Raw genomic sequence first — 17,966 nt, 5'->3', positions numbered from 1 at the left:
TTTTTTTCAGCCGTCTAAGACACAGTGTGCACTGCTCTCTGATTGGCCTGTGCTAATCACATGAGCAGCTCTGGCAAATCAGAGAGCAGATATAGTGCATTGGTAGTCTAAATTTATGTTCACATGGTGTATTTTGGTACGTAAAATACAATGTGCATTTGTATAATGTACAATGTGCATCCCATTGATTTCTAATAGGAAACCGTTTCCTCGTCTTGACAAGGCGTTTTTTCCTGACACTTATAAAAATACGCATCATGTAAAAAAAAAAAATGACGTCACTTCTTTTCATTTTTCAGGTCCGTTTTTGCCATGGGAATCAATTGGATGTCAAAATACTCATCAAATGCAAAAACTGCGCCTGAAAACAGAGTGTGTAGTTTTTAACATATTTTCAGCCTTGTCAAATATGCCATGTGAACATATCCTAAGGCTGGATTCAGCGACAGCACATTTGTATTCCTGTGACTTTTCTATGCGAGAGCATTGCATTTTGGGAGAAAAACGCATTGCATCATGGTACATGTCATTTTTACAGGCGTAAAAATCACATGCTATTTCAATAGGAAAAATAAAAAAGTTGCACTTGCATAAAAATGACATCTGCGTGAGTACAATGCTATTTTTTTGTGGTCTTTTTGAAAACAATGGGCACGATTGTCCTAAAAGCAGCACATGCTGAGATGTTGCCAGCTCATGCATTGCTGCGAGAGAAAAACTGCATGTGTGCATCGGCCCATTATAAATAATGGGTTCAGTTTTCGTACAAGAAAGTCTGAAGATTGTGCTGGCTTGGATGGCTGAAAACCGGACCCAGAACCTTTAGGCCTCATATCCACGGGCAAATCGGAGACCTGCGGAAACAGTTTGCAGGAGATTGTGGATGTAATGGTTTTTTCGCACACATGTATGCGGATGCACTGCGGATTATCTGCGCAGATAATAATCCGCAACTCCACCTCCCAGCCTTTTCCTCACTTCCCTAATTGATTTTAACCTTCAAATCCGCAGTACATCTGCAATTGTATTTGCAGGTTCACTGCGGGTCGTCCGCACCCATTGACTTTTATTGAGCCCGTCTGTACAGAATCCTCACTGAAATGGAGCATGCTGAGATTTGTTTGCTGCACCAATTGGTCCGCAGATCAAATCCACTTGCTTAAATTCAGTAGCGGATGCTTCCTTATAGGCACTTTGAATTATGGATCTTCTGCGCGGGTGACCCCATGCGGATTCCGTAAATCAAATCCGCCCCTGGACATGAGGCCGTAGATTGGAGGGACAGCAGAGAGTGACAACTGCAGGGAATATACCTCTTCCAGTCCTGAGACAGTAATTTGACCTGAAACCAGCAGGTTGCTTTAAGAATTGTTGGTGATATTTTTTAATGTTACTGCTTGTTTTTTATCTATACTAAAACATTCTGAAATCTCGCAGTTTTCATTCTGGCCACTGAGCCTCATATTAGGCTGAGATTTCTTGTTCTTTAGAGAAAACTTTTCAGCAGTCATTTTAATATCCTCACAGACAGAAATATAATGGAAGGTAGAAGTCATTGTACATCTCCAGTCTACAGGTGTGTTCATATGACTGCAGTAAAGCATCTCTCTAAATGTTGTTAACTGCAGTTCGATCAAGATGGCTGCCCCTATCATCATGTACAGAAAACAGAATAAAAAAGATCGACCATCAGAAAATAAAAGCAGGGAAGTAGCATCACTCAGGGATTCAAAATTATGCATGTCTAAGTAGGAAATGTCTAGATCTATCTTTAAAGGAGTCATTTAGTCGTGGCAGAAAATTAATCTTATCCTCTAATGCAGAGACCCTCCCCTATTATGCCATCAATTTTACTACTACAGTTGATGGTCCAACCAGATTTTTTATGTTTAATCTGTTTTTAATAGGTAAATTTTAGCAAAAATACAGTACAAATTCTCCGTCAAGGGTCACGCAGGACCTAATAATACTTATATAACGCAGAAATATAACAATTTGAACAGGCAATATGCTGAAATACACTTTTCCAACCAGATTTTGTTGATGCAATAGGAGTTTGGCAAGCACTTGGAGGTTTACTTGTAGATCTCCTCAGAGGAGAAACTATACCTTCTTTCCAGTCCCTACAAGAATACTTACCATCTATTAAGCTTTCAGGGTTACATTACCAACACTTTAAATCTATCAGCCTATCCTTTCTGAAAGCATACAAGTTTTCTAGCCACCTGACCTGGTATGAGACTGTCCTTCTATCAAAATTGCCAATTGAACAAATAGTTTCCGTCTTTTATGCCAAATTGTTCTCAGAATCCGCTCCTAAGAAGCCTTGTTTTAGGTCTTTGTGGGAAAGAGAGCTTGATAGGGAATTCTCTGCTGCTGAAACATACCAAATCTTGACTAGATCATACCTTTTTCTCAAAATGTGTGACTGTCCAAGAAAACGCATACGAAATAATGACTAGGTGGTTTAGAACACCTCACACGCTAGCAAAATATACCAGGATATCTGAGACAACTGTTGGCGTTGTGGACAGGGAGAAGGAACAATGCTCCATATTTGGTGGAGCTACCCCACCATCAAGAAATTCTGGGCTCAGATTGAACTCAAGGTGAATGAGATCTGTAAAATGAACTTGACCCTTACCCCCAAGCTAGTGCTCCTGAACTTGTCTGAGATGGACTGCCGCCTGTTGGGCAAGAGGCAGCTCATTAGTGCAGCAAAACTACTGATACCAATGAAATGGTTAAAGATGCACCCACAACATCAGAGGGAACACTCAGTGTCTCAGATCTGTCGCCTAGAAGAAATGTCCAGCTAGGAGACCTGGTCTCGTAATTCATTTCTGAAATTATGGTCACCTTGGTTGACGTGGAAGCATGTGGGGTGTGATGGTTCGCACGGGGGAAGCCTCACGTGGCAGAGAGTATAGTAGATGAGATGTAAAATCAGCTATGACCATTATTCTTAAAAACTTTTTTTTCTTTTCCTTTTCCCTGTAAACATCTGTGACGAATGTTCATGATGATAGTTTTGTGAAGTTGATTAAAGGCCCATTTAGACACAACGATTATCGCTCCAAATTCGCTCAAAAGCCATGGTTTGAGCGATAATTGTCGATCTTGCGCCCGTCGTGCAGTTTTCTTTAAAGATTCGCTCATCGTTGTCTTTCAGTCCACTTAAATTCCGTCGTCCGGCTGTTTGCTTCTCGTTAGGTTAAAATGACATCGTTCAGTCGATTTGAGGGGAGTTTTCAATGCAGACACTACACAACGATAATACAACAACTGAAAAGCCTGACCGCCACGTCCATTTACCAACGGTTTTCGTTAGGTTAAAAACGTCCGCCTTAAAAGCAAAACCACCGCTCACTTTTATCGTTATACGAATTTTGAGGGATAATATGTGTGGGGCTTAAGATTTGATACAGATATATTTCATGTATTCAAAGATATATAAGATTTTGTAACATAAACATTGTTATCTACGACTGTACATCTTTACTAAAAGTCATGTGACACACTTTTCTGTTATGTATATCTTAGTTGGTCTCTAATAAAACGAGATTTGATTTTTTTAAAAAAGCAATTCGTAAAAGACATTTAACTACCGTGTTTGGTTTTGGTTAGTAAAAAAAATAGAGATAAATTCCCCTTTAGGTCTTACTGCCGTATAATGTATTATATCACGGGTGTTGGACTACTTTTCACTGATGGCCACATCAGCATTCTAGTTGCCTTCAAAGGGTCATTTATAAGGGCTCATTCACACAGGTGTGTTTCCTTACCATATTACATCTGTATTTTGTACGCACATAATACAGACAGCTTAATCCCCATTATTTGCATTGGGGTATTCAGACATACGTTTTTCATATGTGTATTTTACGCATGTGAAAAAAATTGCAGCATGTCCTATGTTGGTCCCCATTATGGATCAGACTCGCTCATTAAAGTCAATGGGATCATGTAAATACACAGTAAATATGCAGAATACAAGTGTATTTACTGCGTATTTATGCATGAAGGCAGGAGAAATCTATGGGGCCGCTTTGTGGTTTTTTTTGTTTTTTTTTTTTATTTTTGTGTACAACAAAAACAGTGAATACTTTTACAAAAAAAAACAACAAGGAGGTGTAAATGCGCTGTTAATACACACCGTTTCTATCTGTCAAAACTGCATCCGCTCATGGGAATGATCCCTAAATGTAACTATTCCTTAACATGGCAGGGGTATATATACCTATAATCTAACCACATTAAATAATGCAAGGTTCTTAGTATGTAATTTGATCAAACTACATTGGCCCATCCACCAACGTCCAGGTGACCAAGCTCTCAGATGGGTCCTAACTCTAATACCAGGTGGTTTATCTCAACCTGGGAAAGCTGAGTTCCTACCTCTCAGAATGCTCCTCTCTTGGAACTAAGCCTACAAATAAAACCAGGGAGGGTAGGATACCTTATAGATGTTTCAATAGGAGGGGCAGGAGGTGAATGGGCGGCAGGTGTGCACGACCCAGTGAAGGCAGCCAAAACTTCACAATATACGTACAGAAAGGGAAAAAGGGGGTCAGCACTAACCATGGGAAATATATCCCAATAGAAATGTATAGGTGCACGTTAAACCATGGCTGCAACACACAGTAGAAGCAGAATCCAAGATTGGCAACAGCACGCAAAATAAATTTACTATCAGAGGTATATATACCTATAATCTAACCACATTAAATAATGCAAGGTTCTTAGTATGTAATTTGATCAAACCACATTGGCCCATCCACCAACGTCCAGGTGACCAAGCTCTCAGATGGGTCCTAACTCTAATACCAGGTGGTTTATCTCAACCTGGGAAAGCTGAGTTCCTACCTCTCAGAATGCTCCTCTCTTGGAACTAAGCCTACAAATAAAACCAGGGAGGGTAGGATACCTTATAGATGTTTCAATAGGAGGGGCAGGAGGTGAATGGGCGGCAGGTGTGCACGACCCAGTGAAGGCAGCCAAAACTTCACAATATACGTACAGAAAGGGAAAAAGGGGGTCAGCACTAACCATGGGAAATATATCCCAATAGAAATGTATAGGTGCACGTTAAACCTCCTGCCCCTCCTATTGAAACATCTATAAGGTATCCTACCCTCCCTGGTTTTATTTGTAGGCTTAGTTCCAAGAGAGGAGCATTCTGAGAGGTAGGAACTCAGCTTTCCCAGGTTGAGATAAACCACCTGGTATTAGAGTTAGGACCCATCTGAGAGCTTGGTCACCTGGACGTTGGTGGATGGGCCAATGTAGTTTGATCAAATTACATACTAAGAACCTTGCATTATTTAATGTGGTTAGATTATAGGTATATATACCTCTGATAGTAAATTTATTTTGCGTGCTGTTGCCAATCTTGGATTCTGCTTCTACTGTGTGTTGCAGCCATGGTTTAACGTGCACCTATACATTTCTATTGGGATATATTTCCCATGGTTAGTGCTGACCCCCTTTTTCCCTTTCTATTCCTTAACATGGCTACGGCGCTCTATGCATTATGATGGCACTGAGCTTCCTCGCTTGGCTGGTGGCTAGAGTACCGGGTAGGGCTGTCGGAGCTGGGCGACCTCCTGTGAATTGCTGAACAGAGTGGTGTGGAGCTGCGCCGGAGCTCAGAATCCAAGATTGCACACACTCCCTGTGTTGGCACCGCTCGATCTGCTGACTGCGTCTTCCTGGGAAAATGGAGAGCTGCTGTTTCTGCATCTGGACCTTGTCAAAGGCCACACAAATTCACAAGGGCTGGATATAGATATCTCATGTGTATTAGATAAAAGGTAAGGGACTATTGGCTAAATGCAGGTGCGTAAGTGGAAAAGCATGGTCCCTTTCCCCAAAAGCATGCCCATCTACTAGTTCCATGTAAAAGTGAAGATAAAAAACATTTGCCTGACAAGTTGCTTTAAAAAAATGCAGCTCTGCCACCAAGTGTGCCCCCCATCTTACACAACTGATATGTTAGCATTGTTTATCATGTAGTAATCGTTCAAACACCAAACTAGCCGTGATAATTTTGAGTTCAGACCAGACCTCAGATGAGACCAAAAAGAATTGAGACTCCAGACAAGACTCCTGTATACCTACCAGTCTCTGGTCATCTTGGTGCTCATGACCTCTGGGCACTGACTAGCTGAAGCTCATGACATTAGCCGGTGTCAGGACCTTGTCTCAGATGATCCAAGCAAAATGGACTGTCGTTAAGATAAGATTTTCATTGACGTACATCTTACTTGCTCGTACAAGTATGGCCTTACCATGTATACGGGTCACTAGTCCAATGTGTGTCCTTCATTGCAAATCCCCAGGTACCACCTGCATGGGGCAACTACGTGGCTCTTAATGACATCACGAACGCGCACTCCTAAAGCTCTTTGACACGGCCATATTGCTTATTTTGGTCTGAGAATATGCAGTTTATTCACAGACCAAAGTAAACTGATTCCATGCGTATTTCTACCCATTGGTTTGGTACCGTGTTAGCCAGTAGAGCAAAATATTATTGTTCGCAGCAAGAGAAATGATAACTTTTGGAGATATGATACCTTTTAATGGCTTACAAAAATACATGATGTTATAGCAGGTTCCCGAACCTATGCAGGGTTCTTCTTCAGGCTTCAATGAAATAGATCCGAAGAGGCATGCATATTTATACACACATACTTATGACAAGGCACAGACATGGATGTGATTGGTTTGCACTTAAAGGAATACTACAGCAGAAACAAACATTTTTAACTACACACTGATAATGGAGTGAAGGTTTTATGGTTGCTGAATTAGTGTTGGGGGGAAGGGAGTTACCAGGCCAGCAGTGTTATCTGTGCTATACATTTCTCATACCTCCCATACACGCATGAATCCTTGTGAAGAATTTAGCCCTCTATTAAAAGTGTCAAAAGTTGTTATGAATTTATATTCCGAAATTCTTCTATGGCTTTGTAACTTGAAACCACCCTTCAGTATCATAACTTTCATATCTTCAATGCCGTGTCCATGACTAGAACAATGTTCAGCCACAGGTAATTCTGTCTTTATCTTTTTGTGTGGCGATAAGACCTCATCCTCTCAGTTTTTGTCCTGTTTCTCCAACATAAAGCCCCCCAAGAGGACATTCACTGCACAGGATCAAGTACACAACATCGGCCGTGGAACATGTGAATGTCCACGGGATCTTATAGTCCTGCTGTGTGTTGGGGATCCGTATACTGTCTGTGGTCCGTACATGTGAGCAGGTCTGGCAGCTCCTTACATTACAGGGATAAGTTCCTTTTTGAGTGTCAGAGGGCAATGCACTCCTGATTATAAGGTTCCTCAAACTTGGAGGTTGCCTGTAACACAGAAGGGGAGGGTCCGGAAATATGGTTTTCAGACGGTCATCCTTGTGTAGGGTATGGTGGAGTTTCTTTGCAGTTTGCCTTAGTATGTCTAGCTGCGGATTGTAGGTCACTACTAGAGGTACACGATTATTTCTTTCCTTCTCTGTGTAACATAGCAGCATAGTATGTTAGGTTGAAAAAGACCGTGTCCATCTAGTTCAGCCTGTTTTAACCTCCCCCTTGTTGGTCCACAGGAAGGAAAAAAATACCCCAGATTCGCTCTCATTGAGTAAAAAAAAATTATTCTTGACTCCATAATGGCAGTAATCCCCGGATCAATATTTGAGATCAAAAACCCTGCTGGTCACCTAATGTCTATATCCTGTAATATTATAGCGTTCTAGAAAGACATCTAGTCCCCTCTTAAACCCCTCTATGGATTTTACCATCACCACGTCCTCAGGCATAGACTTCCACAGTCTCACTGCTCTTACAGTAAAGAACACCCTTCTATGTTGGAGTAGTTGATTTCTGACTCTATCCACTGTGTATTATGTTTGTGTGAAAGAGCCCCTAACCTGCTGCCGCCTGAGTCTCATCATTGGGAGCTACCTGGCGGTTTAGTGCGAGAAGTACATAAGAAGAGGTTGATGAAATCTGGGACAGGCGTGGTCTACATTAAACCTCTTTTGACTAGTCATGTGTCTCTGTAGATCAGTGGCACGACGTGCTGGATATAGGACTTGTCTTTGACCTACTTTTGGACTGTAACAAAAGTTCTTCCAAATAAGAGAGTTTGTCTCCCTTTCAGAGTTGTTATATTCCATCACCATTCTACATTTACTCACAATTCTGCAATTTGCAGATAAGCAGCAGTGACAGGTAGACCTGCCATCCAGCAGGAGTGAATCAGTGTCACATACCAAGGCGATATTGAATTGCTAGCAGGATCAAGCAGCTGGAGCTATAATCTCAAGAGAAAGAGAACAGCGCCATGACTTTAATAATGAAGTCATTATTGTTGCAAGACTCATCTCCTACCAGACTGATGCATTACACTTTTTCATCTAAAAAGGTTTAAAAGGTTTAGTCTCTTAACTACCGTATATCTCCAAAGGAAAGAAACACATTGTACGTATGCCAATAAAGCAGATAACCATATTTAACGGGGTGGGACTTCCTGTACACATAACCAGTATCTACTAGTGCTGGAGATAATTATATTGTAATCACTAGCTGGTCAAGTTGTCAATAGAGGTAATTTGATATGGAGCATCTGGTGTAACGCGTTAATCTTCAATATTGGATTTTGTGTTTTGATGAGGTATTCTTTCTAGTGCCATCACTTCATTGAACGTCTTGGCTGCACGTAATCTGATAAGATGAAAACAAAAACAATGTCAATCAGCCAAAGGACATCTAGAATGTTTTCATGAACTTTTCTGGGCTGAATTTACAAATATGCAGATTAGTAAGGATGTATTTATTCACTGTGCACTGTCAGGAATAGATAAGTGTGGACCTATACACTGGTAGCTCATGTTGTGATACTACATGGCCTGCCTTGGTGAGAGTATATGTTGTAATTGGAGATAAGTGAGTCATCTTCTGGTGCAGCCAAATGTTAATTTAGGGCTCATTCAAATTTGCACTGTTTGATTATGTTTTTGGCTCTGTCCTTGTCTATTTGCATATGGATTATTTTCTAGCTATTGTATATCAGTATTTTAAATCTTAAAAAGGCATAGCTGCATATATTAGATGTCATGCATCTCCGGAAATGTCCACTTGTAATGTAATTTCTTTCATATCCATGTATAAAAAACCCCCCAAAAACATTGAATTTAGGTTTTAATTGTCTATGCTCCTGATTTTGTTCTTTGCAGATCTCTCAGCTGATGACAGAGACTTGCAGGGAAGGTCTTACCGAGGCCGCCCTGAACCGCTACAATGCTGATAAACCTTCCATATACAGCTTCCCTGCGACGCATACTACATATGTCGCTAGTGAAACCTCCACCGGGACCTCAGTGGCTGCATCCTTTTTTGCCAGGTAAATGTGTACTTTGTTATTAACGTTTATTACAGTTCAGGCCTGAAGTATCTTGAGTTAATTGGAGATGATGATGATGATGATATGGGTATGTTCACATGTACCAGATTCTCTACAGCGGAAAATCTACAGTGAACCCACAGCGGAAAAACATCACTAAATTCACACCAAATGTTGCAGAATTTGCTGCTGATTTTACCCTCTTATTTGCAGGAGTGAAATCTGTAACATAAACTGACATGCGGGTTTTAAAATCTGCAGTTCAAGTCAATTTAGGCGTCATTCATTTAAAAGATTATCTTTGCATGTAAATGGGCCTTAAGATCCATTGGTTTATACAAATTGTGTTTGGATCCAAAATTGGCTAATTCAAAGGGCGACCATACAAGGGTTATATACAGACTGGGCTAGTGGAATAAGTGAAGTCTCCCAGGGATCTATATGGGACAATTACCATCTAACCTGTTTATAAATTATTTAGCATTTGGATTTTTCTCTGTATTTGCAGATAACAGTGTTGTAGATCTATACACGGTAATCAGAATAAACTGGCAAAATGGACAGCAAATTGTCAGGGAATGTTCAGTGTTGATAAGCGTACGTTTATGCACTTGGGAGCAAAAAATAAAAGTACTACTGCGCTTCACAAAAGAGGCACCTTGTCTTATTTTCAGGGGATGTCTTATACTCACCTAGCCCCGGCATCTTGGTCCCTCACGCTGGTCCCCTCCCTTTCCCCCTGAAAATCAGGGTAAGGCTTATTATCGGGTAGGTCTTATTTTCAGGGAAACATGGTATTTGTACGATACCTTGAATGGATCAATATTGGGTGAGCAATGGAGAAGGATTTGGGTGTAGTTGTTAATAAACTAAATTAGCATATGATACCCATCTGCTAAATCATAAGCCAACAAGATTTTGTCTTGTATGACTTTTGGAGAAGAAGGTGCTACTGTATACGAAGCATCAGAAGTATGCAGTCCAGTTCAGAGCAGCGGTCCATGAAAAAGATGATATAGTATAAAGACGAGCACATTAATACAAGATATGAAAGACCTCGGTAATGAAGGTAGTCAACACTGCATGTATTTATCCTAGAGAAGACAAGGCTGGGTGGGGAGAGGATTACTTTATAGAGCTGCTCCCTGCAAAACTCCATTCAATAGTTGTTTTTTGTAGATCCAGCAGAGACCGCGGGGTCACTGATTATGGTTAAAGGAAGTGCAATAAACCTTGAAAGCTTTACTTTCTGCCGGTAAAGTTACGGAACGTGCTTTCACAGGATTTGATGATAGTTAAAAGTACGGATGGATTTAAGAAAGCTTTAGGTGACTTCCTGGTAAAACACTAAATACCGGATTTCTAGTAGTAATATAGTGTTGATCCACAAATCTCTCCAATGTTCAATGAGGACTTTTTTCCACTTTATGGCGAATTCAATCACTGCCATTTAAAAACTAGTTCTTGCCTTTCTCTGGGCAATTGCAGTTTGTAGGTATAAAAAGGTGGATTATGAGGGAATTGGATCTTTTTCAACCCAGTAATTATGTAATAATAGGTTATTTGTAAAATAACGAAAAATGTCAAACGTACCACTAGTGCATCTCAGATGGGGCTGTCTATTGCTAGACTTCACAAACCTTATATATAGACCCCAGTATTGTGCTATGCAGTTATGATGACCATTTTGTGTACCCTTCTGTAGCTACAAGGGGTATTTTAATCTCAAGCAATCATGGCTGCTTTGGGAAACCTCTTCTGTACAAGGAGGCCGGGGTGGTTGGGAGTAACAAAAACAGCACAGTAGGCTGTTACTCTGTCTGCATACCCAGGAGGGAATGGCAATGACAGACATGGCAGCACACAGTGAGCTGCAGTCTCCTGTTACTTGGGGCTTGCTCTACTATTTCCATAGCATCCAGCCACCTCATACAGTTGGGCTGGGGTAGGATGGGCAGTAGCCTGTAGTGTCGGAGACCTAGGTTCTGGAGACAGGTCCAGGTCCTAGTAGTGGGATCCGTGTCTATCTTGTATGAGATTTCCTAGCAGATATATATTCGTGATCATGATGATTCCCTCCTGCATTTGTCACTGCTCTTTGAACCTGCAGGGGCTGTATATATCCACTTCTCTGTTTACGGTATGCTAGCAGTGATTACATCCTGGCTTAGACCCAGGTATAATCCATACAGCTCTAAAAATCTATTTTTCACTAGCTGTACTGTATCCAGTATTACTGATGAAGAGGTCTTGAATCTCAAAACCCATTTATTGCCGGTCAATGGCAATAAAAATACGAAAAGTAGAAATATATCCCTTGCAAATCTCTTCTTTGTTTGGATGGTTGCACCGCTCTCACTTATTTTTATGTAATACTTCCCTACACGCCGGCCCCCTGCAGAGTTTATCTGGTTGGGCAGCACCTTTAGATTTAAGTCGGTATGAGCCGTTCACCAGCAATGGGGAATCGCTCCACGCTTTCTTTTCTCTTCCCCCAAATGGTGGCAGGGAATAGTGACAACAGTTAGATGACACACAATATGTAAATGGCCACTAGTACGCAGGGAATAAAATGGCCAAACACCCCAGATGTAAAAGTAAGAAAATGGCAGACTTGGCTTTAGACAGGGAACTGATGACCAGACCAGATCACCTTAAGGCTCAGAGTCAGACAGGGAGTCAAACAAGGAGTAGCTAATTAGACCAGTCCAGATCTTCATACATACTAGATCAGGCCAGACGGTGACAATAGCCGGCATCCTTTTTGAACGGGAATAAATATTCACTAAGGCCGGGCTCACATAAACAACCCGGATTCCACACGCAGGTTCCTGCGACGGAATCTGGCTGTGACCCTGGTTGGTGACCTCACGTAGCCGTTTCTTCTGTACTGCGGATGCCACCGGTAATGTGCAGTACAGATTTTTTTATGGTGGCTTCACACGAGCGTGTTTTTGTGCATACATAAGTGTGCACCCATGCACGTGCAAAAACATGCGTGAATGCAGGTCCGTGCATTGTCTTCAATGAAGCCGCGGCAGCTGCCAGCAGCTCCATTGAAAACAATGGTCTGCCGGCACTCCTGCATTCTTTTTCAGGGACGCTTTACATATAAGCTCTTCCCTGAAAAAGAAAAAATTTTAGTGTAAGAAAAAAAATATACTTACCTGTCCGCCGCTGCCGTGACCCCCGTGGGGATGAAGAACAAATCTGCGGCAGGTGTTTCCTTCATCCCCGCTAGTTAAAAGAATTCCCTGCTGTTACATCTGTCACATCTGTGACAGATGCAGCAGAGGAATTCTTCACTTCTCTACCGCAGCTGTCACACATGTCAGCTGCGGTAGAGGATTCTGCTGCCACCAATTGATTTCAGGGAAGGGCTTTAAATATAAATATAATTGAAGAATTCCTCAGCTGCATCTGTCACAGATGTGGCAGATGTAGCAGCAGGGAATTCTTTTAACTAGCGGTGATGAAGGAAATATCTGCCACATGCGGCAGATGTGTTCTTCATCCCTGCAGGGGTCACGGCAGCGAAGGGGAAGGGCTTTTATGTAAAGCCCTTCCCTGAAAAAGAATTCAGGGGTGCCGGCAGCAGCCGTGGCTCCATTAAAAACAATGCGTGCATTACCTATGGTGCATGCATGTCTTATCTTTGCAGGCACACGCCTGTAAAGTACGGACATGTGAACACACCATAGGGAATGCATTGTTAGAAATAGAAGCGTGTTTTTGTGTGTGCGTATGGACGCACAAAAACACGCTCGTGTGAAGCCACCCTAAAACATGTGTTTTTCCCGCACCGTTGCTTGACTATGTCAATTGCGGATGGGTCGTGGGACGGACGGTTTCCATTGACTTCAATGCAGGCCATCCATGCGGGGTCCCCAGCAGAAAAGGGCATCCTGTGATTTTTACTCCGCTCACGGAAATCGCAATTCGTTTCCACAAGTTTGAAGGAAAGTGTGATTTTTTTTACATACCCATCAATGTATGCTATTTGCTGTGGATCCTCCAGGCAGCCAATCTGCCCATACACTAGCAGAGAAGCTCTCCTATCGGGCGCTGCACCAAAATGACAGTGACCATGAGCTGGAGAGAGGATGATGCCGTCCCACGGTCCTGCACCTCAGTATCGGCTGAGATGAAGAACGGGGTTGGCTTGCTTATTTGCATTGATATTCAGCGGACTCGGCTGTCAGTCTCACCATCTTAAGATAGGTTAAACCCCATTTCCCAGGATTTGTACAGTTGGAGTTTCAGGAAATGCCATTTATTTACTTAAAGCATCCCTTTATATTATAGTGTAGCCGGTTGGCTTTGAACATGGTTGTTAGTGTAATAGTCGTTCACAGCCAGCATTTGGTTATCCCGCTGTACCTGTTCTATTAAGTATATGCCACGCTGTTTTGCCTTTTTGCTTTCTTAAAAGACTAGTATTTAGATGAAATGTTGAAATTGCAGTAATCTTGCCCAAGTTGTTGCCAAGGAAATGGACAGTGATGAGCATGTTTAAGATGCAGAAATTGTTCTAGCTGAAATGTAAATCTCCCGTGGGATGCAGCTTAGTAACATTTGATAGACTGCAGAAACAAACAGAAAAGTATCCAGTTCTTAAATGAAAATCATTTTTAAGTCAGGTGGGACGCGAACAAGTGAATGCAAATCTATCTAAGTATGTGTTCACTACAAATCAGCAGCATTCTTCTCTAATTACAACACAGATACATTTTAATTTATTAGGTCTGCATAGAAGAAGGTTAAGAGTGAGCCGGGAGTAGAGAAGTCATGGAAGGACAAACCATTCTTCACTGCCTGCGCTAATGCCAGTGAATTAAACAGCTCCAGAGTCAGGATACTGTAATGCCTTGCTGACAGATCCCGTCCTCCCGGGATCCCAGGTCTGCAGGCTTGTAGTCTTACACAGAGCTCACTCTTTACTTCTGCTGGGACCTTACAATAGATCTGACTTTGACCTTAAAATTCCAGATGTGATTAAACACCTCAGCTGCTTTGAGTTAGACCTGCCTGCAGAATTTATTTTTTTCTGATGATTGTCTTAAATCTGCAGTCAATCCATGCAAAAGTCCATTTTTAACTATATTTAACACTATACTGCAAACTTTATCCCTTTTACTCTCTGGTTGATATTGCAGAGATAAAATAAAGCAATGTATGTATATTAGAAAAGACAAATGAAGATTGCCTCCTGTAATTTAAGGCTGGGACTGTGCTTCAGTTCTATTGTACGATTCTAGTAGACTGTTCCACATTTCTCCGCTTGAGTCAAACCATTACGAAAGGTAATGGGAAAAGTTATACAGCAGCCTTTGTTGCTAGTTACTTCCTAAGTCATGCAAAAGATAAAGGATTGTTCACTTTCTGCATACATTTCAGATATGTCATGCCAAGCAGAAACTAATAAAGCAGGGCTTCCTTAAAGGGGTTTTCCGGGAAAAATACTATTAATTAGTTATCCTCAGGATAGGTCATTAATAGTTGATCGGATGGGGTCCGTCGCTGGGGACCCTGACCAATCGTCCCATTGTGCGCCTGTTTACAGTGCCGCAATTACACGTAGGCTGGAGCAGAAGCAGCGGGAGTCTCTGCTCCAACCTGTGAGTAGTGGCTGGCGCATGTAACTGCAGGCACAGCTCTCATTGAAATCAACACAAGCCTATCTGCAGTTACAAGCGCCTGACAGTTCATCAATAATATTCTCCCTGGAAAACCCCTTTAAGAAGCACAGAGACACTCTCGGTGCCAATGGGTGATGATGTAAACAAGCCGTGTTGTCCATACTTTTTATAAATGGTGGGGTTGTGTCTCTACTGTGCAGGCGATCAGCACAGGTGCAGATGTGGGGGTATCTGTAGAATCCCTGTAGCTCCTGTGTATGTACCAGCGCAGTAGAGAACACAGCTGGTGCCATCTTTGGAAGTGATGGGTAGCACAGCTTGTTTACATTGGTTCCCATGGATAGTCTAAAGAAAACCCAGAAGCAATTTAGCAGTTTTTTATGACACTACACGGCAGCGTATGGCAATCCCTTTAAACAGAGATGCGTCATCGGTATGTCTTTGTGTCTAAATATTTAAAGGGGTTGTCTCTCACATGGACAGACAGCAGTGTTGTCAGGTGAAGTTGCAGCCAGCTATTTAACCTATGTTTTAGGCCAGGCTCACACTGGCTTATGATTACTGTGTATTATGCATCCGCTGTACGCTTGTGTGATACAGGGTAACTCGCAGGCAATCAATTACATTGCCTTACAAAGTTCCGATCACATTAGCGTGTTAAATTGCGCAATACGTGGGCACAAAAAAGAGCGCAGCATGCTGTATTTTGCCACATATATACACGAGATAGAGCCCATTGTTCTCTATGGGCATATATATATGCGAACCTATTCACAAAGGCGAGGGAAATCTAAAAGAAAAAAAAACAGGTTTACTGCGCATGTTGGCGTGCCTGAGATACGTTGTCATGCACAGTACAATGTCACCGCCATACATGGCACTACGCTGGGTCACTACCGGCTCCATAGCTGTAAAATGCTGCATCACCCACGGTGCACCATGGGAGAAGACCCGCGGTGCATCGTGGGTGAAGATCCCGGCGGCCATCTTGGTAAAGGAAGAAAGAAGTCGCCGCAGCGCGGGGATTTGGGTAAGTAATAAACTTTTTTTTTTTTAACCCATCCCTTGGGTTTGTCTCGCGCCGAACGGGGGGGCCTATTGAATAAAAAAAAAAAAAACGTTTCGGCGTGAGACAACCCCTTTAAGTATGACATTTCTTACGTACAATCTGCGGCACATTTATTAATACTGTCTAATAGTTAAACAGTGCAAACCTAGACGGGCTTTAAATCCATTAGATTTATAATACTGCACTCTGCTGAATGATAAATCTGACAGATGTATATGCTGTCTCATGCTACTTTATTAGTTGGTGTCTTTTGGTACCATTTGATGCAGTTTTGTGCATTTGGCCATGTCCCTTTTTTCATGAACCCACACTCCTTTGCCAGACTTTTTTTTTAAGTGTCTGAAGTTCATCAATGTGCAGCAAAGCATGTTAGACAGTTTTTTGGTGCAATTTGTACCTTAATGTAAAGTTTCCCCAAAGAGCCCCACAGGGTAGTTATGGCTGTGGCAGTTCTGTTTCACTCTTCATTTGAAATTGATGCAGAATTGGATCCTCCAAAAAGGGAAAGTCATAAGACATAAATATAATGTTGTTTTACTGCTCAAAACAGTCTGGGTCTGCAAATGTAATCTTTCAGAGAAAAATATCAACATTACAGGTAGACTTAAAAATGTAATTTCAATGGTGGGCATGGCCTAGAGCTCGATAGAAGCAGTGGAGACACACCTGGAGAACTCTCACCTGTTATGCTAGCTTACTAGTTTCGTTTCTTTCTGACAACGTGTTTTTAGCTCTGATGTGTTGGTTGCCTTGCTACTCCCTGGGGCTTTTGGTTGTGCTGCTCCACAGTTCCTGGTGTGGGAAAGCAGGAGAGCGGAGAAGTGGAGGAGCAGTGATAGCTGAGGCTGGTTTGTTGTGAGGCCTGTCTGTCATTTACCCGAGTTGCGATAATGAAAAGGAAAGTAGCTGTCATTGCATGTGCACTTCATGATGGCACTTAGGTGCAGGTATCTGTAAATGCTGCTGTGAATACCTTGCACTGCGAGGCTGCCCGCGCAATGCTGAAGGCAATAGTGAATATTGAGCAGTGTGATCGTGTGGAATGCAGATACTGATCATGAATATGGCAAACAGGTTGGCGGAATTTGCTTCTTCAACTCCTCCTGCAACCCAAGTAAGAAATGTTCATGAAATATCTACAGTTGTATTGGCCTCTTCCGATGGGACTTTTAATGTGTTATCTCACTCTGTAATTGAGAAGGGTAAGCATGGCCCGGCTTTATATGCTTCAGCTGCCTCTGCAAATACTGTAATGCAGGCCATTCCACAAGCTAGCAGTTTGGATATACAAAATGTTACACAAAAAGAACCTACTGTACACAATGTTTTTCTAGCAGTGACCAAAAGCAATACTGATCTGGCTTCCCTTTCTGCTCAGGTTGGTAGCCTGAAAGAGGATGTTGGATTTATGAGACATGATGTACCGAAAGTTACTGAGAGATCACCTAAGATGGCCAATCCTAGGCAAACGGCCATGATTTGTCAGCACGAAATCTCGCGCGGCAAACAAATCGCGGCATGCTCTTACTCCCCAGCCGCCGGCTCCGGTCTGCGTATATGCCGGCTGCCCGGCAGCTGGCACATCAAACAGCCGGGGCCGCGGGAGCAGGTGAGTACACGCTGCTCTCTGCAGGGGCTCGGGTCGGGTCCCGCTGCGAGAATTCTTGCAGCCGGATCCGACCCGGCCGTCTGCAGGCGACCTAAAGTAGAGGCCTGTATTAATGAAATATAGAAAAAAATAGTTCCTACGCAGGATATAATTATTAAAAGCGAACAGTCTATATGTTGCAATATAAAGCAGATGATCTGGAAAATAGTCTATGGAGAAATATTTTTTCTGACTGGGTGCGGGT

The 17,966-nt window shown here is 42.2% G+C and overlaps 1 protein-coding gene across 1 annotated transcript in view; it reads left to right on the top strand.

Annotated features, from left to right (window-relative positions):
• KIF26B (kinesin family member 26B) overlaps window positions 1–17,966 on the top strand; it is a 326,887-nt gene that overhangs the window by 148,020 nt on the left and 160,901 nt on the right. The window contains exon 4 of the mRNA XM_066596111.1: window positions 9,239–9,405. Coding sequence (XP_066452208.1) covers window positions 9,239–9,405 — 167 coding nt within the window. The remainder of the gene's footprint in view (window positions 1–9,238; window positions 9,406–17,966) is intronic.

Source organism: Eleutherodactylus coqui, chromosome 3 (assembly GCF_035609145.1).
Source record: "Eleutherodactylus coqui strain aEleCoq1 chromosome 3, aEleCoq1.hap1, whole genome shotgun sequence".
In the NCBI taxonomy this organism is placed as follows: Eukaryota; Metazoa; Chordata; class Amphibia; order Anura; family Eleutherodactylidae; genus Eleutherodactylus; species Eleutherodactylus coqui.
This window is presented reverse-complemented; position numbering and strand designations above follow the sequence as displayed.